Raw genomic sequence first — 23,865 nt, forward strand, 5'->3', positions numbered from 1 at the left:
GGCTCACATGAATTTACCATATAAACATTTTAAACTCTCCAGAGTCTGTGGTTATTTAATTAAGGTTTATTATATTTAATCTTTCACCTATTTAGTTAACTAAATGGTCCATTGACCAAAGGACAATACATTGGATCAAGAGGTTTGGTAAGAAATAATTAGATAAAATTCATCTTACAGGTATTAGCACAATAAATTGACCCCAGCGGTATTTACTAGCCTATTATGAATGAGTGTGTGTTTATGGGCCTAAGTGAGTATATTGTAATGAGTATCTGAGGTTGGTAACCCGCTGGATCACAGGCCATGGCAGTTTACACACCTGGATGTCAGCCACAATGAGATGCGCATCAAAAGGTCGATCTCGGGCTCCCAGCCCAATTCTTTATAACCTGCTTATCAGCCCCATCTCCTTCTTGAGATGTGTCCAGGCCCCTTCTTTGTGATCTCTCAGTGAATCAAACAGCTCACTTTGAAGTGTACATGAGGAGCCTTGACCTCCCTTCTCTAGTGTGCCCCACCCAGCTCACAGGAATGCAGCAACACCTAAATCTGTCTGGGCGATTCATCTACCTCCTCATGTCTTCAACAGATAGTCCAGAGTTTCTTAAAATGGAACCCAGGATCTTCCATGTAATGTACCATTACAAGCACACTTGCACTCAGTGTGTAGCACACACACTATCCAGAACTGTTACCTCCATGTATTGTGCCACCACAGACACATATGCATTCAGCACACACATTCACTCTGCGTGCACTCCTTCAGTACTGTAGCCTCTCTGTGTAGCCTTTCTGTGTTAGCACTTGCAGGCACACATGCAGCTAGCACACACACTCACCAGCTGCACGGTGCACAACACTGCACCTTTCATGTATTGTACTTGCAGGTACCCATACACCGAGTACATGCACTCAGCATGCACGCTCTGCACAGCGCTGCTCTATCTTTGTATTTTACCCTTCCCAGGCACACATATAACTAGACCAGAGTCACCACCCCTGCACTGCCCAGCACTTCACATCTAACTGATGAAGGCCAAGGGTAAGTTAAGTATGCAGCAGTGAGCAAAGCTTTAAAAAGTGAGAGCACATGTAGGCCTTACTCCAGTGACACAGGTTAACAAGCATTGAAAATGGATGTATGACGTTACAACGCACACTTTTACAACGCATGCACTTACAACGCATTTTTTACAACGCATAATCCATTACAACGCATGACATTACAACGCATGACACTACAACGCATTTTTAAAAAATACCTTTACAACGCACTACCATTACAACGCATACTACCTTTACAACGCATACCATTACAACGCATAATATTAAATTACATTTAAGGTAAGTATTAGATAGTATAGGGGTAAAAATTACTATTCTAACTCCAGGGGGTGCAACAGTAGGGTAAGTGTTGGATAGTATAGGGGTAAAAATTACTATTCTAACTCCAGGGGGTGCAACAGTAGGGTAAGTGTTGGATAGTATAGGGGTCAAAATTACTATTCTAACTCCAGGGGGTGCAACAGTAGGGTAAGTGTTGGATAGTATAGGGGTAAAAATTACTATTCTAACTCCAGGGGGTGCAACAGTAGGGTAAGTGTTGGATAGTATAGGGGTAAAAATTACTATTCTAACTCCAGGGGGTGCAACAGTAGGGTAAGTGTTGGATAGTATAGGGGTAAAAATTACTATTCTAACTCCAGGGGGTGCAACAGTAGGGTAAGTGTTGGATAGTATAGGGGTAAAAATTACTATTCTAACTCCAGGGGGTGCAACAGTAGGGTAAGTGTTGGATAGTATAGGGGTAAAAATTACTATTCTAACTCCAGGGGGTGCATCAGTAGGGTAAGTGTTGGATAGTATAGGGGTAAAAATTACTATTCTAACTCCAGGGGGTGCATCAGTAGGGTAAGTGTTGGATAGTATAGGGGTAAAAATTACTATTCTAACTCCAGGGGGTGCATCAGTAGGGTAAGCGTTGGATAGTATAGGGGTAAAAATTACTATTCTAACTCCAGGGGGTGCATCAGTAGGGTAAGTGTTGGATAGTATAGGGGTAAAAATTACTATTCTAACTCCAGGGGGTGCATCAGTAGGGTAAGTGTTGGATAGTATAGTGTAATATTATGCGTTGTAATGGTATGCGTTGTAATGGTAGTATGCGTTTTAATGGAATGCGTTGTAAAGGTAGTTTTTAAAAATGCGTTGTAGTGTCATGCGTTGTAATGTCATGCGTTGTAATGGATTATGCGTTGTAAAAAATGCGTTGTAATGGTAGTGCGTTGTAAAAGTTGCGTTGTAAAGGTTGTTCCCCATTGAAAATGCAATAGACCTCGCCTTTTATTAAGTTAAAGCCATGTGCTTTGCTAATAGTATTATATAGCAAAGCAAATGGCTTTAACTTAATAAAAGGCGAGGCCTATTGCATTTTCAATGCTTGTTAGAACTGCCGGTCAACAGACCTCATTCAGGCGGGAAACTCCAGATTTTGTAAGCAAAAAAGTGGCTAATTCTGGCTGTCTCCTGCCTGAAATTGCCCCTGCTTTGACAGAGGTCAGTAGGACGGACGCAGCATTCTCCCGATTATGTTTTTTTTTAAATCTCCCCCTTACCTCTTCGGAAATGTTGGCATGTGTGCCCATCGGTTCCCGACCTTCAGCCATCCTCTGAAATGAAATCTGCCCCCTGGAACTTCTGACGCCGACTCCGCTTTTCACCAGAGCGGGGAAGGGTGCAAGGACTGCCGATCTCCGCTTTTCACCAAGGCGGGAGACGGGTGCAAGGACTGCCGGACTCCCTTCAGACCAGGGCGTGGGACGGGTGCAAGGACTGCCAGACTCCGCTTCTCACCAGGGCGGGAGACAGGTGCAAGGACTGCCGGACTCCCTTCTCACCAGGGCGGGGGACGGGTGCAAGGACTGCCGGACTTCCTTCTTACCAGGGCAGAGGACGGGTGCAAGGACTGCCGGACACCCTTCTCACCAGGGCGTGGGACGGGTGCAAGGACTGCCAGACTCCGCTTCTCACCAGGGCAGGGGACGGGTGCAAGGACTGCCGGACTCCCTTCTCACCAGGGCGGGGGACGCATGCAAGGATTGCCGGATTTCGCTTCTCACCAGGGTAGGATTGGTGCAAGGACTGCCGGCCTCCCTTCTCACCAGGGTGGGGGACAGATGCAAGGATTGCCAGACTCCGCCAGGGTAGGACTGTCGGACTCGCTTCTCACCAGTGTGGGGGATGGGTACAAAGAGTGCAGAGGGGGCGGACTGTGGTTGCCTTCCCCCTCTCGGAGGCTGAGCTGATGCTAGAGCGAGACATGCCCTTTTATCTGGAAATGCAAGTCTAATTTGTTTTCGCCAAATTCCGAGCGCTGCTTCGGTGCACACGTTGTAAGAATCATCTGTTACACCCCTCCTTTATGCCCCTTCTTGCCTCATGCCTATCTATGAACAAGGCACTTTCTGGAAGTTTCAGGGGTGATTAATTCAGACATAGGCTCCTACAGATTGCGAGAGAATTTTGCATTAGAAGGAAAGAATAACTTCCACCACATACAATCCAGCCCCTTTGTTCTTCTCTCGTCTATCTCACGTGTTAAATTGTACTTGCATAGAGGGTTAATGTTTTTAAAATTCGGGCAGCCCTGTAAACAAGAGACGAGCCCCCCCCTCCGCTGCCTGCTAGGCAACCTGCGACGCTGGGCCAATCCCAGCGCGGCTTGAGGTATCGTCGGAACTTTATGAAGCTTCAGGCGGTGATCTCGTGTCTTTATGGGGCCATGTGTTTGAAACACATGGCCCCATAAAGATAAGAAAAGGCTTTACTACAAACGTAAAGCAAGCGAGCCAGTCCAACTGGGACGGCTCTAAAAGGGAAAAGTGTACGTCACTAGACGCTCTTTTCCAATGGCTGGCCACCATTTAGCATAAACGGTGACGCCAGCCAATGGAAAAGAGGGGCGGGGCTTAAAGCCCACTAGAGAAATCTCTTCAAATCATTAAATCTCGCCAGTGAGACTGCGCATGTCTGCGCAGTCTTACGCCAGGCGAGACCTAAAAAGGACCTGCTCATTCCTACTAATCACTACTAGCAGTGGGTGGAATTGGCGGAGATTTATTCTTCTGAATTCCACAGAATTACATTAAAATTCAGCGGCATTCTGGGAAGGGGCAGGGTGGGCACCACAATGTGCAGTGCATAACTCTGGGTGCCCTTACATACTTATGTAAGGGTACCGAGGGGTATGCACTGCAGAGTCGTGCATACCCCTCAGTGTCCTTACATACGTTTGTAAGAGCGCTGAGGGGTATGCCCTGCTGTGCAGTGGTTTGAACAGGGCTGGAAGAGCGAGCAGTCCCTCTATGTATAAAAACCATTGCAGATCAAACCGTCTTTGAGCCCTGTTAAATTAAAAACCACTGCAGATTAATTCCGCAGGTGGAGTGGCAGAACTTAATCAGTAATTCTGGTTTGCGAGAGTAACATGAAATTACAAAATCCCTCAATCTGCCGGCAGAATTAAGATTCTGCCCACTCCTAATCACTACACAGTATGCTGCCACCATCGCACTTGTGCTGCTTAGCTTCTGGTGAAGGCAGTAGCCTTCCACCCTATGAGAGTAGAGCTTTGGGTGCCCCTCCCAGTCTAATGAGACAGCAATCCGTGAGAGCTGCCTATGTCACGGGATACACGCATGATCCGTGTTTGCCAATGACAACAAAAACCCGCATTAGGGATCCCGACATCAATACAATTGGGCACTCAGGGCAGGGTTACACGTCTATAACCATGCACAAGACTTTTCGGTCCCAACAGTCCCCTAATGCATTTTCCAGCGTTTCGCCAAGACAATCGCCACCTTTAGGGCCAGATTTATCAAGGGCTTGCATTCCTCGTTTCACTCAAGTTGACGCAAGGCAATTCAAGCCTTTAAGTCAGATTTACTAAGCCATGCAGAGCCACCTTACGTCGCTCTTCATGCCATTGTAAATCTGCTTAACGCAAGGCAGAGCAAGTTGCTACCTTGCATTACTCTGTTCTGGGTAGGCATTACATGATTGGAGCATGGGTGCTCCCACTCATCCACCCATGGTTTTTGGCGCATTCACAGATTTACTAACACTAATAAATCTGGGAATGCGTCAAAATGCTACACCTTCCCAGGTGAGGTGCTACAAGGAGAAATAGGTTAATGTCTCCTCATTACTTCTACAAGAGACTGAAGGAGGCTCTGATTAGAAGCTTTGGGCTGAAGCCAGCTCAGTACCTTCAGAAATTCTAGGATGGCAAGAGAGCAGATGGTAGTACGTTTGAGACTTGGATTCATAGTGCCATTACATGATTGAAATGAGTGGGTGAGAGGTATGGGGACCAAGGACTTTCATTTCTTTAACCAGTTGATGGTGACAGAGCAACTCAATGAGGAGTGCTTTACGCCACTTAGGCAAAATACCTGTCTGACCTGAGAGAGAGTGATTCACAGAAGCTTACAATGTTGCCTGACAAGTGATTAGCTAACTCAGTTCACAAGAAGCTAGAACAACACGGATCTTAGGTCAAAGGTGGAGAGGAACTTTCCACAGGCTGGTTCCAAACCAGAGGTTAAAGGCCTGGGTAACTCACAAGGGACTTGTAGAGGGCCCAGGCGAAATGGGACTGCAATTGTGAGTCGGGGAAGGAGCATCATGGGAAGTTATTCCGAATCCAAGGGTGTGGCTTGCTACAAGTACTGCAAGGTCGGAAACTTCAAGACGAGAGATTGTCAGTCTAAAGCCCTGACCCAGCAGCACCCATGATAACTGGTGAAGCGACTAGAGAGGGCCTGGTTGAGGTCTGGTTGCGGTCAACCTAGTAGCTATGGAGATCTGTGAGAGGGATTCTAATGGGTTTGAGCACACCAGCTATAAACAGGTAGCCTGCGACCCGTAAGTCCTGCGCACCAAGCGTACGCTACACTAGTTGCTAAAAAGTGGGTGGGAGCCAAGGGTTGTTTATGAGTGGGATGCATGGGGAATAAAGAGTATCCCTGCCGATTTAGCACAAAGGTTTAAACCTAGAGTCTCTATTATGTTGGTGTTGAGTGGAAGACCTTGGGGCAATTGGGTGGCATTGGGGAGATGTGGCAGGTGCGCTCTTTGTGGTTTGAGGAAAGGCAACAGGGCATCTGGATGATACTAGCAGTAAGCATAATGTGCTTAGGCTACATGGAAATATAGTTGAAGGTCAGGGACTCCAAATCCTCAGCAATCATGGGGAAGCGTGAAGACTACCCAGCAAAAGCGAAGCCAGGAACCTGCCAATTTTAGCTGCATGAGCAACCCACGCAGGGAAGTAAAAAAACTGCTAGTGAGGGCAATGGGAATATTTTTAAAAAATATAAAGAAAGTGAGGCTACACAATCATTTTAATGACCAACGGAAGCTTGTTCCACCTTTCCACCTGTGTTTCAAGTTTCGTCAAGGTGGGCCCATACTTGCAGCGGATTAATTCTGAGTGCTCCCTGTAGATATGAATGCCCAAATATCTGGCAGAGTCTGGGCACCATTGCAGGGGGAAATCAAGGTCACACTGCACAGTGGGTTCCATATGTGGAAATAAATCGGACTTGCTCCGGTTACTGTGAAGACCAGAGAAAACGCCGAACTGCTGTACCTCGCGCACCAGTGGAGGCAAATTGGATGCGGGGTAACAAACTAACAATATTATGTTGTCCACATAAAGGGAAGCTAATAGTGTCCCATGCGGAAATCTAAGGCCCCTACGGAAGTAGGGTTCCTGAAGATGGTGGACTAGAGGGTCCATGGCGATTATAAAGAAAAGAGGAGAAAGTGGGCAACCTTTTCGTATGCCACACATTAATGGAAAAGGTTCTGTGAGTGTACCATTGGGGCGTAACCGAGCCAATGGGTCTTGATATAACAAACAAATCAGTTTGCAAAAGCCATTAGGCATGCCCAGTTTTGCTAGTGTGGCATGAAGAAAAGAACACTCGAGTGAATTGAATGCCTTTTTGACATGTGATAACGCTACCACCGAGGGAACGGAAGGGGAGATTTGTCTAAGCACTGTGAATAGGGTGTAAAGATGAATTGAAGTGGAACGGTGTGGAACAAAGTCAGATTGCATGGGGGAAATTATGTGATCCATTAAAGGAGAAAGGTGGGTTGCTAAGACTTTGGCCAATATTTTAGTGACAAAATTGATAAGGGATAATGGCCGATATGAAGAGCAGTTGAAAGGAGGCTTATTGGCCTTAAGTAAAACTGTAATGACAGCCTCCCACAGCGTGGGGTCTAAGGAGCCACACTCAAGAGATTAAGCATACATTTCTAATAAATTTGGGACCAGAAGCGGTTTATAAGCTTTTTAAAAGTCTCCAGTGAACCCATACAAGTCAGGGGATATGGATCTGCTCAAGTCCTCTATGGCACGTGAGATTTCCTTACATGTGATGGGAGAGTCAAGGAATTGCTGTAGGCCGGCCCATCCACACCATGGCGATTTCAGTCAATGCCTACACCGGAGCCCAGGCAAGACGTGTATAGTGCCTTATAGAAGTCAGTAAATTCTGCCAGAATGGAAGAGGCATCAGTAACTTCAGTGCCATCCAGTCCCCACAAGTGAGTGACGTATGTGGTATGGTAAGGGGGGCAAAAACATTCTAATTATGCTTGATATTGTGGGAATTGTGATCACGACATTATAATGGTACAATAAGAACTGCAAATCTAAGAATGAGAAGCAATTACCTGGATTGACTGTTATATCATGCATTGGAGTGGAAAACTTTAGAGCTCTCGGTCCAACAAAAAAGAGTAAGGGACATGAAATCTGAATGTCTAAAAAGAATCTTAATGACCTTGCCCATATTCAGACAATCTTGGAATTACCCTTGAGTCTTCAGAGGAATTATCAGTGTGTTCCCAGGTTAAACAAAACACATAATTCAATCAAAGCATTATTCGGTTCATAAATAAAACCATAAAGCACAGACACACAAAAACCAGTATAAAAATATATGGTATAAAATCATGAACATGATAATAAATAAATCAAGGCTTGTGCAAAATACAATACTAAGGGTCTCATTTACAAGAACTAATGCATTGCTTTATCAAGGCAGCAATGCATCAAAAAAACTTGCGCTGTGCTACGACAGAAAATAGTGACATGGATGCTCCATATTTATGGTATGGTGCACCCGGTCGCAAGCTTGCAACGTATGTCAGAAATACTAACGCATCTGTAAGAAGGATGGTGCTGTGCATCTGCTCCCAAAGTGACGCACAGCTTAATTTAGGTTTACGACAAGCTCAGCTTCAGCAATGCATCACAAAACAGAGGCGATGCGTCGTTTTTGACTGACGCAACTTGGCCTAATGTGTGGGAATAATGTAATAGAGTATGAAATAGTGGAAAAGTCACCTTGGGCTCTATTGCATTGGACTTGGATGTAAACCATACATGTATGAAGTATGGCTCTGTTTCTCATTACAGGGGGCATAGTCTACTTATGCGTGCCAAGATACCTAAGTATGTGTGTCATATTGATTGACACTTGAACGTGAGTGGATAGAAGTATATGTTGTCGTGTAAAGTGGCAATTAATGTGTTACCTACCTTGTGTGCGCACTTACCTTTTGTGGTTTGGAGTACGCTTGGCTGGACTTGGGGACCCATCCCCATATGGAGATGAGGCCTGTTCCTTTCATGGAGTATTAAACATCACACTGCCTTGCTGCAGTGTCTGATGATATCATAGGTGCCATAGCCCCAGGTTGTTCAAAGGGTCCTACAACATGAGGGGCAGACCATCTAATAGTTGAGGGGATGTTATTTAATTACTTATTACAGTGTGTTAAGTGACTTCAGCTGGTCAGATTCCTATTGCACAGCCAATGCGTCATTTCCTATTCCTGAGTTTTAGAGGTGTAAGAATGTTTATGCATTCCAGGCTTGGCGCGACGCATCTAAAACATGCGTCACACATTGCCAAACATGTAAACATCACTGCGTCAGATGAAAGTGAGACTTTACGATGGAACGCCTACCCTACATACATTATAAACTGGATTGCGCTACTGGTACTAGCACAGATATTTCCTGATGCCGGCCTAGAAAAAACGAATGCATTAGGCCTAATGCATCGCCTTATAAATATGAAGCAAAGAAAGTGCCGCCAGAGTGTCAAAAATAATGACGCAACGGCAACGCAAGCGCCTTGTAATTAAGCCCCTAAATTTCCAAACATATCAAGCATTTTCTACAACATCCTACTACAAAAGTCCTGACATCCACAAAAGTGCAGCGTGTGAGGTTATAAACAGTGACCACCCAACACGTAGGCAAAGCCACCTTTCATATCTTTGAATACCCAAATTACAGCATCATGAGTAACACAAGAGTATAATAACCTGGATAATATATAGTACAATAGTAGAGTGCTAAAAACTACATACAGGCCTAAAGCTTGCTTAAAAGATGAAAAAAATAAAACCATGGGTTATTCCGCTGGATTAGTGGGGGTGTTTGGAATGACTAAAGCAATATAGTGTTTGCCTACGATGAAGCGCATGTTTAAGGATAGTGGCCACACCCAGGTATACCTCGAGAGTGATAAGCATCTGCAGGAATAGAAGAGCCAGGAGGTGTCTAGAAAATTAGGTGCCCCAAGAAGTGGGATTAAAAACAGTCTTGTATAACAACCATAAAGCCTGCAGAAGAAGAGAAAGTGTGCCAGTGTTTGCAGGGGGTGTCCATCATAGGGGAAAACCAAGATGCTTTTAGGGTCAAACTGACCCAGGGGAAAGGAAAGATCTGTCCCAACCTAAATCTAGTTAGTAATACTTTATCCCGAGCGTGCAGCACCATCCCCAAGTATGGTTCCATCCTAAGAGTGGTTTGAACCAACAACTACTCTCTATTGGCTTAAACTGTTCTCTTTTCCCTCTTCCAAATTCCCTGAAGCTATTTTTGACCCAGCTTTTGTCCCTTGCAGTAATATCAGCTGGAAAGGAAAAGTCTGAGCTTCCTAACTTAGTGCTAGTGTCCTTGGCATACTTTTACCCGGGAATTTGGAGACCCTTATCAAATGAGAGGCAATCCCTGATGATCTTTCTTTTCAGAGAAACCTCAGGGTTACGCCAAATGGCACACCATAGCATCAGCGGGCCAGATTAATATCGTCGGCTACATGCGGGAAACCAAGTTCCTCATGAACAGCATACCTGGGTGACCTTGGTGACACACCAAGAATATGTCTCCAGACTCTATTTTCTTCATCCTGCAAATGTTTAGCTGCTTTATACCCCCAGAGGCCAGACCCATTGGTTGGAATGGGTACACACTTCCTCTTGTAAAGCTCAACGAGAGGGGCTACGGGCTTCTTACCTATTTTGAAGGCCAGGCTGAAAAGATACCTGGTCGAGGTATAGAACTTAAGTCTTTTCTGTTTCAAGCGGGAGGCCCAAGACCCTCGAGAGTCAAAAGTAACCCTTGGGTATGAAAATTTGGGGATTCTAAAAATTGGCGTACTCTGGAGTGTGATGAGTTCTTGGACGTCGCTACTTTGTGAATTAGATAAAAACACACAGTGAATCAGGCCAGTGGTGTAACATCAAAACGTGCTCCTTTGAAAACAGGACAAGCATCAACATATAAACATGTAGTCATACACATTCCACTCAGCTTCGGGAGTTTTAATGGCCCCGCTGAGGATGTGGTAGACATCCTACTCATCTAGTATGTTGTAATTGCCCCTTAGATCGAGGTCGAGGACTGCGCACTGGCTGAGGTATATACATGAAAAAAAGATAACAGATAAGTATCTCAGATAAGTAAAGGTGCACAGGCCGTAATGTCTTGGCATTGGTACTCACTTTGTCCTTTGGACCTACCGGCGCCGCCTGTTTGCAGGTGAAGTGCCGGGTGGGGAGTGGCAGCTTTTGTCAGTTTTCGCTATGGCCATCAGGTGTATCTGAGTGAGGATTGTTCCTCTTATGGCGGCCATATTTGAAGATGATCACCTCCCACCCCCAACCTATTAGTGGAGATTTATATTTTTGTTTAATCAAGTGTTAATACAAATATCACAATTAACTATCTGAAAGGAGAAATCCACATTTTCGAAGAGAAGGTGTTTTTTAAATGAGCATAAACATTTACCAATGTGTCAAGAGCAAAGCAAAAAAACTGTGCTAAACTGAAAATGCTGGTGATTTGACTGCATTAACTACCATATCTAATATTTTAGATTGCTGAACAAATTGTAGTTTTACATCCTTAAAAAGCATAATTTCAACTCAAAAGTAATCATTGGGCCACAGTGCTACTTATTAAAAAGATGCAAAGAAAGTAACCTAATGGTATTGTGGTTCTTTTTAGTGATACAAGAAAAACATATTTACTGCAAAATCCTTTCCAAGGTAAGCTTCCAAAGTAAAGTATGTAAAATCACTACCTGAAATGATCCAAGTGCTAGTTCAAAAGAGAGGCGAATTTGTCTGGTGCCGCTGCTCACATCTTCCGGGAAAAACACAAAAATTATGTAGTGCACTCCAAAGAGAGGGATTAGGAGAAGGGTGGACTTTGCAAGTCTTCTGTAAAATACAAAAAGAAGATGTTTTGTGAATAGCTGTTATATGACTTTTTACTATGATAGAAGTTCATAGCCACAAGCAGATTAAGAAAGTGACTTTATTCTTTAAATGTAGGAGCAGATGTCCACAGGTCCAGCTCCTGTGACCTCCAAGTTCCAACTGCCACTGCCTGTGTTGGTTGTAACTCACAGGGCTAGATTCTAGAACATGGAATGAGTTACAGAAGAAACAAGCATTGGCACAGCCAATAGGTCTCGCCTTTGGGGCCTTATAAGTGTTTAGCCAGAGCTATTGACTTTGCCAATGTCTTTAAGCTGTGCTATAGAGAAGTGTGGCTGCTCTGCAGCATGCCGAAAAGTTTTAATAAAAAAGTGTCAGAAGCATTTTTGTTACCTTATATATGACCAAGAAGGCATTATGTACAACTGAACGACCATATTAAAAAAAGTATTTACAATAAAACATTTCCTCAGTTTTCTTTTGTTCTTGCAATGCTGGCAACTTGTTCCTGCCTATTCCAATGGTTGTTTGTTAAAGCTTTTATATGAGGGGGCATAAACAATTGGAGGGTGAAGGTTGGGAACTAGTACCTGTATTATGACACTAGCAGCGGCCAGACGCTAGGGGAGAATCAACAGATGCCAGATTCCGAGAGCAGGCTGACGTGGTGCTGAGGGATGCTGAGGTGGTAGTGGTGGTGACTGGTGCGGAGACGATGCTGAGGTGATGCTGAATGATACTCAGGTCTTGCTGAGTGTTGATGATGTGGTGGTGTACTAGTGCAAAGGTGATGCTGAGTGATACTGATGAGGTGCTGAGTGATGCTGTGGTGGCGCTGAGTGATGCTGTGGTGGTGCTGAGTGATGCTGTGGTGGCGCTGAGTGATATTGTTGTGGACCTGAGTGATGCTGTGGTGGTGCTGAGTGATGCTGTGGTGGCCCTGAGTGATGCTGTGGTGGCACTGAGTGATGCTGTGGTAGCGCTGACTGATGCTGTGGTGAAGCTGACTGATGCTGTGGTGGTGCTGAGTGATGCTGTGGTGGTGCTGAGTGATGCTGTGGTGGTGTCGAGTGATATTGTTGTGGCCCTGAGTGATGCTGTGGTGGTGCTGAGGGATGCTGAGGTGGTAGTGGTGGTGACTGGTGCGGAGACGATGCTGAGGTGATGCTGAATGATACTCAGGTCTTGCTGAGTGTTGATGATGTGGTGGTGTACTAGTGCAAAGGTGATGCTGAGTGATACTGATGAGGTGCTGAGTGATGCTGTGGTGGTGCTGAGTGATGCTGTTGTGGCGCTGAGTGATATTGTTGTGGTGATGCTGACTGATGCTGTGGTGGTGCTGAGTGATGCTGTGGTGGTGCTGAGTGATGCTGTGGTGGTGTCGAGTGATATTGTTGTGGCCCTGAGTGATGCTGTGGTGGTGCTGAGGGATTCTGTGGTGGTGCTGAGTGATGCTGTGGTGGCGCTGAGTGATGCTGTGGTGGCGCTGAGTGATGCTCTGGTGGTGCTGAGTGATGGTGTGGTGGTGTTGGGTGATGCTGTGGTGGTGTTGGGTGATGCTGTGGTGGCGCTGAGTGATGCTGTGGTGGCCCTGAGTGATGCTGTTGCGGCCCTGAGTGATGCTGTGGTGGCGCTGAGTGATGCTGTGGTGTTGCTGAGTGATGCTGTAGTGGCGCTGAGTGATGCTATGGTGGCGCTGAGTGATGCTGTGGTGGCGCTGAGTAATGCTGTGGTGGCCCTGAGTGATGCTGTGGTGGTGCTGAGTGATGCTGTTGTGGCGCTGAGTGATGCTGTGGTGGTGCTGAGTGATGCTGTGGTGGTGCTGAGTGATGCTGTGGTGCCATGAGCAATGTAGAGGCAATGTACTTATACACAAAAATTCTCCATTTAGATGTGTGAATCTTTAAATCACTTCGTAGAATTATAAGGGCCAAAATTATTTCCAAGGTTCCAAATGACTGTATATCATAAAGACAAAAAAAAAGGGACCAATTATGTACCACCACTCCCGACTATGAGGTACTCAGTTTAGAAATGAAAACTGAACACTGTGTACCTTTTAAGAAAAAGACGTAGTCATTGAGGCATACACAGCCTCGGGATTGATGGATTCCTAAAAAAAGTGACAGAATTATGTTGAAGAATATGACCTTTAACTACCGCGATGCTGCGTTGCAACCAGGCTCGAAGAGAAACAGCAATTAATTACCTTGACTTCAAAGTGCATCCGTTCACTGCATTGTAACCACAGCACTGGGCGGAAAAGTCATTAAGTACCCAGCCGTCATGATGTGCACGTGGGGGGCGCGTCGTGAGGCCATATGTTTTGAATTATCACACCCGTGTCTGTGCACGATAATTCAAAACATATGGCACCTGTGCGGGTAACCGCAAGCAATAGGCCATGCTTGTGCGTGTGTTGCCTATTGCTTGCGGTTACCCGCGTGTGGTGAGCTTTTGAAAGGCCCCTTACAATAAGTCCCGCAGGTCAGCGCATGCACGCTGCTAGGCGAGACCTAAAAACAGCATATGACAGGCAAGTGAACATGAGCACAGAAACAAAGGTGGGACTAACAATAATACTCTTAAATCATAACATAGACCTCTACACCTTCTTCCTAAAAACCAAGCCCTCCCTTTAATAACCTCCCTCATTGTTAGGCTTTTAGGAAAATTAGCCATTAAATATCAATGAGAGAAATGCCATTCATTCATATTTACAATATTAGAACAGGTCGTTTTATCATTCGTTTAAATGTTAATAATCATGCCAGCTGTAAAGCTACGAACTAATGACTGCTTAGAGTAGACAAATCCACAGTTACAAATTAACTAGTGATCCTCGGAAATTGAAAAAAAAATCCTCTTTAGTGTGTTTGTAATACAAATAGATGTACTTGTTGCAGTGCCTTGAGCCCTCGGGAAGCAGCGGGACACAGGCTCTGCCTCCATGGGCTAGTCACAGGAAAAGGCAATGCCTCTGTCGCCTTTGCCTCGCTACGGTGGGGAGGATGTTTTGCCAATGAAACACGACACATATGCATAATTACAGCCTCAATAATACATCAAGATAAATATTATCAAGCCACTTTTGCAACTAAAAGATTGTCCGAATGTCATGTACGTTCATAATAAAAATACATAAAAATAGCATCCTAAATTTATCTTTTACTGATATAATCACATGAAAAATAAATAAATAAAGATAGTCATTCAACAAGAAACCGAAAACCAAATTATTTGGGTTTCCACATTGAGTCACTCAGGTCCTGGATATGGACTATTGTATTGTGACCACAGTATGCAAAGAGACTCCAGTGATGGTGTTGTTAAAACAGCACACGTTTGACCATACACATGTATCTATCTACAGATGTTTTTGCAAAGTATGCCTGTAGGTGAAAGGAGGCTTTTCCTCATGTCTTTGTATACGTTATGAGTCATTTATTTATTGGTAAAGCTGCTCTCTCTGCTCCGGAGTTTAATAAATGCATCAAACACACAAAACACACAAAGCTGATGGGAGGATGCTTGCAATAAGTGCTCGGGGTAAGCATTTCAACCCATTGTTCTTTGCCTGGCATGACACCTCAGATTAGACCCAGCGATATGCAAATCATTTTTGACTCTGCTCCAACAGAAACCGTACGGCCCAAACTGCCAATACAGGTCATCTCTAAAAAAGCACCCCAAGACCGGTTTCACGCTGACAGGGGCTCTTCAGGCGGGTGTAGTTTGGTTCCAATACTATAGTCAGCATGGGCCCCAGGTCTGGGCACTTAGGGCATTACATCAAACACACAGAAGGTGATGGGAGAATGCTTTCTATAAGTCTAATCACTAGCGATTGCTCGGGGTAGCATTCCAGCCCATTGTTCTTTTGCTCACCATGCCACTGCCCTACGAAGTGGGGGTATGCCAAGACTGGTGAATGTTGAATGTATGATGCAATAACGGATGCCATTTTAACAAATGGCTTTACGCCGCAATCGTTTTAACGAAAATGAATTACAGCAAAATGTTTTACAACGAATATGCCCTAACCACGAAATTGTAAGTATTTAACAAGTAAGTCTAAACCCTTGTTAAATATGTATATATATTGACTTTTATATCAGGACTCCTGAATGTCGTGGTAAGCGACCGTATTTTTGAGGTACAAGGGGCTTGTGTCTCAGACTTCTATACATCAGTTTTTCCAAAGTGGCTTTCTGCAATATGTGAAGCCAGAGATGAGATTAGAAGACATGCTTCTCTTGCTTGCCATTTCAGGTCAGATATACCTAGTAGTTCTCTGTTTAGCACTTAATAGAGTAGGTTTGTCTTTTCACTATCTTTATGTGTAGGTATTTCCTAGTTTGCTTCGTTCACCAGTGTGAACCCAGGCTTTCCCGCTGTTGGCAGTTAACAGCAGCAATAATTGCCATTAAAGTAGGAGTTGGTAAAATGCCAACTTCATGGTCGAGGTGTTTTATGATTCAAAGGATGTAGTTTTGTGAACTACCATACCTTGAAGAATGTTGGGGGAACATCAGTTTTTGGAGGGCTGTGCTGGGGAAACACGGTCAAGATATCACAGCGTGCCAGAAAGCACCATAGAAATAAAGCAACATGAGCCCTGCACGCTAGACCACTATGAGGAGTGCAGGAAAGGGTCGTGACAGAGAGGACACAGGAAGGGGCCGTGATACACCGGAGATTTACTCACACAGAAAGTGTGAGTAAATCATTATATAAGTACAATATAACTTTTGTGAATTGTAAAAGTAATTTTTCACTCAGAAGTGAAGATACTCATGAGTCATGACTGTATATCACACTTACACAGGGAAACACTGTAGTGAATCCAGCACTCAGAATGATATCTACCAGCACAACTCCACCATGATGTGGTAGCATATGGACAGCGGCACTTGTTTTTGCGGTTCTCAGCATTATACGAGTCCTGTAAGAATCAGCAAGTCATGCTGGCCCTTCACAAACCCTTAAATCAGTTGATCATGTCAGCAGAATGAACTGTGAGGCATGATTCACTGGAATGCATTTGCTTCATGGTACTTACACCAGTAACTACCCCAATTCATATATCACTTACTTGTACTGGCCTGCATTGCTTCCCCAAACTTCTGAGGTTTTGAGTTTTTTCATCAAAATTCTTACTATTCTCACAAACAAGATGAAATTGATCTGAAAAAAACAAAGGTAAATTAAAAACTACAACAATAATGTAAAACATTTCCTTCCTAAATCTCATTATTGTCTTGATCATGTTAAACAGCTGTCCTAAGCTATGAAGTTCATTGGCTTTGAATTGTGGTCACCATTCCTGTAAATTCGCTGTATGTTTATGTAGATTTCATTCTAACACTCAAACTGATGACAAAAGGACTTTTCATAGAGCAACAAAGCATGGCAGGTTCATCTCTTGGCTTGCCCTTTAGTTCCTCTGGTGCTTTCCTCGCTCTGCCTGGTGTCAGAGTGCATCAGGCAACTATTGGTTAGGACAGGAGGGCCTACAGAATGTCTGCTGCTTCCTCATGTTATTGTTATGTGCCATGCTGCCCCAGCATCTCACCATGATGTTCTCAGATTCTCTTTGATCAAAAGTCCTTAAGTAGATGTCCATACCAAGACATCCTAACAAAGCACTCACTTAGCTACACTTTAGTGTTTATCCGAATTGTTTAAAAAAAGTGAGATAATTGGGCTTTGGCAATGTGAGTTACGTCTGTCCCTCCCTTCCATGAGCCCTTCATCTGCAAAATGACCGCTGGTGACGGGCTGAGGATGGAACAGCACGTCAACCCTGGTCAAATGGAGCAGAAATCACTTCTGTACCTGCTGGCATTTTGGTGAACCAATTTCCATGGAATCGCTTGAGTTGTGATAGTTCGCTCTACCGATTGACTGATTGAATGATTTATGTCTTTATAAAAGATAAACTTCCAAAGTGAATAGGTAGGTTTTTAGCAGTTTGTGAAATTTGGACAAAGACTTTTCTTCTTGGACAGATGGAAGGAGACCATCACAGGCTCGAGAGGTGATGAGTATAAAAGAGTCATAGTCAATGCAGGCTTTATTAAATTTTGGGGATGTTGACACAATGCTGAAAATTAGAGCTAAGGGGTCGCACAGCGATATAAAAATAGGCCATCTAATGATCAGATTGCAGATCAAGTAGAGGCTTATGGCAGCCTATGTAAAGACTTATGGCAAAATACAAATTGCTTTTAAAAATCATTGCTTATATGCAGCCAAGGAAGAGTGGAGGACTGAAATGCTAGCTCTATAGTTTAACCCCAGAATGAGACAGGCCTCTGCATTCTGAATCTGCTACAATTTATGGAAACTATAGCTGGGAAGTCCTATAAACAAAGAGTTACAATAATACAGCCTAGAAATGACGAGGGCTTGGATCGGGTTTTTCTGAAAGAGCAGGGAGCAGGAAAGCAACAGAGCAATTTTCCTGATAACTTTCACCAAAAAAAGCAGGTGGACGTAAGCTGGTTCTGAAGATGGTCAAGATTTCCATCAAGACGAATGATGAGTTGGTATCATCTACATAAGCATAAAATCTGAGGCTGTGAGATTAAATGAGTGCAACAGTGGGGCTACATAAATGTTAAACAGTTTTGCAGGAATTGTGGAGGTCAGTTTGAAAATTAAATAAAAAGGCTTCTCATAGTTTGTAACAAGCCCTTTCAGGAGAAAAAACGGAGGGAGTACCTAAGACCTTTCTTTCTGTACTGCAAGGCTTCACTGAAGGCACTGACTATATATATGTATGTATGTATGTGGTATTTCTTTAACATGAACCAAGCCAAAAGCCGGCGGAGCGCTGTCTAGACCCAAATCAAGCATAAAGACAATGAGTGATGGGAAAGTTAACTGGTTTGTGGACTATGAATATAATAAGCGGGTGCGACCTACTGTGCTACCGTGCAACCTTTTATGGAGAGAGAAGAGAACCACTCATATTTAAAGACCAGCAGAAAGAGTGTTAGACTTGGCATCTTTTGGGGTGTTTCCCCTGAGTTTTTGCTCTCTGACCTCCCGGTTTTGACTCTATTTTTGCTGGTGTAGAGTTTCTGCACACTTTTCACACTGCTGATCAGTGGTAAAGTGCAAGTGTTCCTATAGTAAATTGTATTGATTGGTGTTTCCATGTTTGGATGTTTGATTTACCTGTTAGCCCGAAGTAAAGTGCACTGAGTATTAATCAAATGCTAGTAGTGGGCCTGCAGCACTGGTTGTGCCACCCACGTGAGTAGCCCTAAAAAGGTAACTCAGACATGCCATTGCAGAGTCTGCGCGCAGTTTGTAACTGCCATTTCAACTTGGCCAGTGCACACACTTGCCAGTCCCTAACCTTCCCTTTTCATACATGTCAGGCACCCCTCACGTAGGCCCAAGGTACCCCTGTGGGCAGGGTGCAGTGAATGTGAAAGGTAGGACATGCCCTGGTGTGTGTGGCATGTCCTGATAGTGAATTACAGCCAAATTCTTTTTTCACTATTGCAAGGCTTCCTGTTCCCCATAGGACTGAATGGGAAGTTTGTTTATAACATCTTATAAACATAACTGGCCCGGGGAATTACTTAGGAAAATAAAGTTTAGTATGCCTGAACACAGAATCTAAAGATGCATCTTTTAGTGAAGGTGATATTTACATTCTGTGTTTGAAAATACCACTTTTAGAAAGTAGGTATTTTCTTGCTCAGTCATCACGTGTGCCTCTGTTGGAATGTGGATTGCCTGTCTGGCTTTTGGATGACAGAAGGCTGGGGAGCAGGAGTGGCTCCAGATAGTCTAGGTAGGTCAGGAAAGGGCTGAATAGACCTGGGCTGCGATAGAGGAAGGGAGAGGAGATTTCCTTGCACCTCAAAGGGCCTGGTCTGCCTCTGACAATGCAGTCTCCACCTCATGCCAGGAAATCACTCCAGAGAAGGCAGAACTGGTTCTGGCTGGGCACATACACTCTCTGCCTAAGAGATCAAAGGATTTTGGGATATAAACATTGGGGCCCAGATCCCTGAACTTTAGAACTCATCTGGATCAAGAAGACTGCCAAGAAGAAGAGCCGGAGAAGCTGTGAGGAGGAACTACCACTTTGCTGTGTGCTTTGCTGGGCTGACCTGCAGTGGCTGCTTCTGTCTTGGGCAGTGAAAGGACTGGACTGAACTTTCTGCAAACTACTTTGTGAGTTTCTCCAAGTGTTTGAGGTAGAGCCTGCCCCCTGTTCAAGAAGTCTCAGGAACAGCAAAGACTTCAAGCTCTTCTGCCCTTAGCACTGGGGACTGTGTGTTTTGTGCTGCAACAGAAGAAAAGCAACTCGACGACGTCTGCGTCGCTGCTGCTGACTCCGTGTCCTGACGGCACTGCAGAGGGCACCGCCATAACACCGCACCGCGACCCTGGTCTCACCAATGACACCTGCTGATGCCGCCACTGAGTCGCTGCTCGCACCGCGACCTGTGGGCACCGCACTATGCACCGTCTCACTTCACGGTGACCCCTTGGCATCGCAGAGGGCACCGCCGTAATGTCGCACCGTGACCCTGGTCTCACTGATGATGCCTGCTGACACCTCCACCGAGCCGCTGCTCGCACCGCGACCTGTGGGCACCGCACTCCGCACCGCCTCGCTTCACAACGACGCCTTGGTATCCCCGACGCCGCCGCTACATGCCAAAATCAATGCCACCGCTTGCACCGTGGTTCTAGGGCAACGCTTGTAAAGTTACACGATGCACCGCCCTCATCCCGCCTTTGCCTAATGATGCCTGCGCTATCGGCTCCAGTTTGGCAGCCGACGACAGCGCTTTAGCAACGAGGACGCCGCTGCTTGTACCTTGACCTGCCAGCACCGTGACGAGCACCGCCTTCATCTCACACCGAGACCCTGGTCTCACCGACGACACCATCTGACACCGCCACCGAGCCACTGCTCGCACCACGACCTGAGGGCACCGCACGCCACACCGCTGGACTTCACACCGCAGCAACCAACGCCTGCCGACGCCAGCGCTCCTGACTCCAACAAAGAGGAGATCGACCTGGAACGCGTGTGACTTCTAGGGCCCTGACGACTCCTGCACGGAGCCCCAGAACCACCGCCAGCAGACGCCGAGTTTTTGAAAGCTCAATGAGAGGTCACCGACGCCCTGCATTTCTAAAAGGTACTGTTTGCGGTTCTGCCCGACACCGTAGTTTGCCTGCGACGCCGCGGTCAGCCAGAACTGTTTGGATTTGTTTGCTCACGACGCCGTAATAGCCCCGGATGGAGCTATCGACATCAAGGAACTGTTTTTAAAGCTTATTTTGACAACTGTAGATTTTTAAGTACTGTAGTGTGGATTTTTATCGTTTTTGGTCTTGTCTTAAAGTATATAAAAATATTGCCTATTTTTTAAACTGGTGTGTTGTCCTTTTGTAGTGCTTACACTGTATTACTGTGGGTTATGTGCAAATGCTTCACACACTGCCTCTAAGATAAGCCTGAGTGCTAGTGCCAAGCTACCAAGGGGGTGAGCAGGGGTTATTTTAGGAGTGTAACTCCCTTATCCTGACTAGGAAGAAGGGTCCCTATTTGGACAAAGGTGCAAGACCTTGCCAATTAGAGACCCCCATTTCTAACATTGGTTCTCAGCGGTGAGGATAGGACTTGCATTTGCACTTGACTTACAGTGATTGGTGTGCACTATTACCATATCGCAGACCATTACGTGCCATATAGTAGTTCTTTTTCTTTTTGGCTTATTTTTGATCTTGCCAGTTTGAACTTGTTACTTGATCATGCCGGAATCAAGAGCATCATCTGTTACATCCCTGGAAATTGCCTTTGAGGAGGATAGGTTGGAAGCCTACTATGTTAGGGAATTGAAATAAATTTGCAAGAACCTAAAAGTCCAGGTCAGAGGCCTCACTAGGAAGGACGAGCTACAAAAGCCGCTGAGGGCCTGGGTAGCAGCCAGAGATGCAAGTGGGCAATCTGGAGATCTCAGTGGAGGAGCGGAGGAGCCTATTCTTAGGGTGGATGTGCTTTTGGGAGGGGGTAACCCTCCAGGCCAGGCAGCAGTAGCCTGTCCCCAGAGGAGCTGGAGGACAGGCAGGAAGCAAGGAAGCTCGAGTTGGAAAATCTCAGGATAGAAAGTGAGAGGGAAGACAAAAGAATAGCCATGGAGGAAAGGAAGATGCTCTTAGACCATGAGGGAGGTCTTAAGGAGCTGGAGCTAAGAAGTAGGCCCAGCTCAGATGGTGGCAGCAATTCATCAAGACAGGTAGACATAATTGTACTCATCCCTAAGAATGTAGGCAAGGAATTCAAGAAGGGGGATGACATACAAAGGTGGTTTCAAGGATACAAGGCAGCAATCCACATGAACGGGGTCCCTGAGGGGAATTGGGGAGCAGGATTGTGGCCTCTCTTCCAAAAAAGAAGCAAGGGATACTTTAATAGCTTTGGGTAAGCGGTATCACCTCACCTATCCAGACATGAAGGACGCCCTTCTCACTAAGTATGGTCTTACCCCTGAAAAGTACAGGGATCAGGTCAGGTCCAGTAAGAAGTCTGATGCCAACACTTGGTTGGAATGTGTGGATGTGTTTTGCCGGTCACTGGATGGCTGGGTGAAGGGCAGTAATGTGACAGATTTTCAGGGGCTCTACAATTTGATTGCATGGGAGCACTTGTCTAGTCTATGTTTTGCAGATCTGCGCCAGCACCTAGTTGATAATAAGCTGACTGACCCTAGGAAGCTTGCTATGGAGTCGGACCGCTGGGTGAGTACCAGGGTCCACAAGAAAGCGTTTGGGGGAGAGTTAGCCAAAGGTGGGCAGGGTCCCCAGCCAAAAAGTGGGGGGGACAAGGGTGAAACTCAGAAGTTCTCTAAAGGGCCCCAAACTAACACCCAAGGTAAAGGTTCCCATCCCCCCGGAGATAAGAAACAAGGGGTCTCGTCAGGAAAGCCTGCTGAGACCGGCCCCCGTAAGTGTTTTGCATGTGACCAGGTGGGGCACATGAAGGGGGACCCCAGGTGTTTAAAGGGGGCTCAGCCACCCACCGGTGGGCAGTCCAAAGTGTTGGCTAGTGTAGCGCTTGGGGAGGAGGAAGAGTACCCACAGAAGGGTGGGGACCCCGCCGAAATTACCCTCGTCCCACTAGGGGACTGTGAGATGGTCCCAGGAAACCAGGTGCCCCCTAACACAAAGAAATACAGCACCTGGGTGACCATCAATGGGAAAAGGGAAGAGGCTCTCAGAGATACTGGAGCCAGTGTGACCTCAGTACGGTGTCACCTGGTCTCTGAGAAGTAGGTAGTCCCTGGGGCATTTCACCAAATAATTACTGCTATGCAATACAGAGCCAGCCATTTTGCTTCAAATTATCAGCGCAAAACCTCTCTTTTGTTTGAAAATTGCTCGACTACGGTGTTTGTTCTGCTTTGTGTCGTGCTAGAGTACTCCTAAAAGAATAGTCAATCTGAGCCTAAGGGTTTAAAAGTTTGGAGCCAGCGTTGGTGTGCCAAATTGAGGAGTTTTGCCCACAATACACGTGTTGCTTTGCAGTGATGAGCCAGCACGTCACGTCAGCTGCACGGCTCGAGCCAACAGGCAGTCTCGCCTCACGACTGCAACAGCCAAGCCGCGATGGGAGGGGCGCTGCGCACGAGCCCTGAGACAGCCATGCGCGTGCACATCGCCTGTCCGGGCGCGTGCCATCTCCTGTCCCTCTTCGCTAGCAAAACCGACGACTATAGGTCTCGCCAAGGCGAGCAGCGCATGCGCTGCATCGCTAGGTGAGACCTAAAAAAGGAAAATGAACAGTTAATTGGCCATTCAAAAGTGTGACATAACATTCGAGCCATCATTTGTACATTCTGATTTCGTATGGCATACTTTGGTTGGACTCAGTGTAAATTAGATACGATACAGTAAACATGGTATTCATTTCGGAATTTACAGAAGAATAACAGTAGTCCTCACAAGAGGGCAATTAAATAACAGCCCAATACTATATAGGACACATTGCAACATGTTTTTAAAGCTTATTGTGAGGGGAGGGAGAAGGAAAGGGGTCAAGTCAGTACATGCTCCCCACATCATTTCAAACTTTTATTAAGAAGTCTACTTTATGATCCCATCTCCTACAATGTGTCAGACAGGACTGCGCACAGTTTGTAACTGCCATGTCAACTTGGCCAGTGCACACAATTGCCAGTCCCTAACCTTCCCTTTTCTTACACTTCAGGCACCCCTCAG

The 23,865-nt window shown here is 45.5% G+C and overlaps 1 protein-coding gene across 1 annotated transcript in view; it reads right to left on the minus strand.

The window, feature by feature from the left end:
• SCTR (secretin receptor) overlaps positions 1-23,865 on the minus strand; it is a 416,552-nt gene that overhangs the window by 74,538 nt on the left and 318,149 nt on the right. The window contains exons 10-11 of the mRNA XM_085647486.1: positions 16,700-16,791; positions 11,466-11,604 (exon numbers count right to left, since the gene is read on the minus strand). Coding sequence (XP_085503612.1) covers positions 11,466-11,604; positions 16,700-16,791 — 231 coding nt within the window. The remainder of the gene's footprint in view (positions 1-11,465; positions 11,605-16,699; positions 16,792-23,865) is intronic.

This window comes from Triturus cristatus, chromosome 3_2 (genome assembly GCF_964204655.1).
Source record: "Triturus cristatus chromosome 3_2, aTriCri1.1, whole genome shotgun sequence".
NCBI lineage: Eukaryota > Metazoa > Chordata > Amphibia > Caudata > Salamandridae > Triturus > Triturus cristatus.